General features: G+C 41.2%; 1 protein-coding gene across 1 annotated transcript; it reads right to left on the bottom strand.

Annotated features, from left to right (window-relative positions):
• Positions 1-263: 263 nt before the first annotated feature.
• LOC110940571 (class V chitinase CHIT5a) lies at positions 264-1,695 on the bottom strand. The gene is made up of 2 exons (XM_022182122.2): positions 587-1,695; positions 264-484 (listed from the first exon to the last, which is right to left on the bottom strand). The coding sequence occupies exons 1-2, from the start codon at positions 1,674-1,676 to the stop codon at positions 462-464; spliced, it is 1,113 nt and encodes a 370-aa protein (XP_022037814.1). The 5' UTR covers positions 1,677-1,695; the 3' UTR covers positions 264-461.
• Between the last annotated feature and the right edge of the window lie 289 nt (positions 1,696-1,984).

The raw sequence follows: 1,984 nt of genomic DNA, 5'->3' as shown, positions 1-1,984 counted from the left end.
AGAATTCCAGAGAACAATTCAAGACAAATGAGAGAATTCGAGTGAAATAAGGTTTTGAGTCGGAAACTCTTTTTATATCATCAGCGGACATGGGCCATTATATCATTCGATACAAATTTACGAGGTGTTACAACATGACTCGGTGCTAAACACAATTACACAAAAACAAAGGAGGGCGCCAAAGGTGATGAGCGCCACCGCAATAACAACGTGAAGAAGAAAAAGGACGGGGTCCACTGCCTACCAACCAAACATGCAATCAATATGTAATTTTTGTACCAAATTTATTTATTTATTCATAACTTTGTTACACACAGCTAGGTTAGCTGTGTATTTATTCAAACTTTACAAGCGAACTGAAATGCTTAGAATTATTATAAGACATATGAATACGCATACAGTAAACCTATAGTCTTTTTATTAAATTTCACTCCTCCAGTCCACTTGTTCTCCATTGATTTTCAAGCAGTCCATGTCTGCGAAGCTGCATGCACAGGTATTAAAGATGATCATATATATATACTTTAAAAAAAACGACAAATAAATCATCTACTAGTTTACGAAAATGATAAAACCAAATGTGTACCTAGTCGCGAGATTTTCCAATCTTGATCGCCGACGGCTGTCCAAAAGAAATATCCTCCTATGTTAAGTGTTTTTGCATATTGTACCTTTCTCTGTACCGAATTAACATCGTCATACCCAATCCAAGACGTTCCTGAGTAAGAATAATAAGATACGGTTTGCGTGTCATAAACCACCCTGGCGTTATTTTGGGCATTGAACTGTTGCACTTCTGAGTAAAGCATTGCTCCCTCATTACCCGGTCCTATACCCGCAGCTGGAGCCCCGATACCATTTACAGATGGATTCTTTAGTTTCCATGTCCAACCATATAATGGCATGCCCATCACCAACTTTTGCCTTTGGATCCCAGCGCTGATCCATGATTGTAGCCCGTTACTGGTGCTAAGACTGCCATTTGGATCATATAACGCGGCTGGGGCCCCAGTTGCATCGGGAGTCCATGGCCCGTGATAATCATAACACATTGCATTTATCCAATCCAAATTCTTATTTATGGATGCCACTGGATACTTTGCAACTCCATTGTCTATAACTTCTGGCTCATGACGAGTGGCGGCTGAAAGAAGAAGTCGTGGCTTACCGGTAGATGTGGCTTCATTATTGACCGCCACACGCCACTCGTCAAGCAAGAGTCCAAAGTTGTTCATAGCGGTTTGGGTTTCAGGATATTCCCAATCCAAGTCAGCTCCATCAAAGCCATATTTGCGCGCCACTTGTATAGTGGAACGGATGAAACTTGCCCTCGAGTTGGCACTTGAGGCCATCCTGGTAAAGAGTTCTGTGCCAGCCGAACCACCTCCAATGGAAAGCATCGTCTTGACAGGTGGATTCTTTCTGTGAAGGGCAGTATTGAAGTTAGTAAGCACAGACGCTGTTGTTGCATCGATGTTGTATTGGAATGTGTCTTTGTTAGGGGAGAGAAAAGCATAATAAACATGAGTGAAATAAGCGGTTTGAATTCTCGATGGTGGAAAAGAATCCTTGGCCCACGACGGCCAATAACCACCTCTGTTTGGGGCGCTCGTAGCACTCCAAATGGTGAGACTCAGTACCACAAGGAAAAGTGTAGGAGCTTTGAGAAAGTCCATGGTGTCTTATAACACTCGAGGAGTCTCATGGTGTCTTATATACTTGAGCTTTGAGGAACTCAACTACAAACGATATTTAATAGAATTCATTGATTTGACCTTTTTGGCTTTTCTAATTATGACTCATAATTCATCTAGTAACATTTTTCTTATGGTGAAAGTAACTTTAATGGGGCAAAGAAAATAAGCAAGCGATGCTATACAGGTCATGAACCATTGTTGAACGGATGGACAATAAGTCATCAATGTTTGTTTATCAGTTCTGGGGATGCAAACTTTAAAACGCAACGTTAGAATGCGAGACTCGG

The sequence above is a fragment of the Helianthus annuus genome, chromosome 5 (assembly GCF_002127325.2).
Source record: "Helianthus annuus cultivar XRQ/B chromosome 5, HanXRQr2.0-SUNRISE, whole genome shotgun sequence".
Classification (NCBI taxonomy): Eukaryota; Viridiplantae; Streptophyta; class Magnoliopsida; order Asterales; family Asteraceae; genus Helianthus; species Helianthus annuus.
This window is presented reverse-complemented; position numbering and strand designations above follow the sequence as displayed.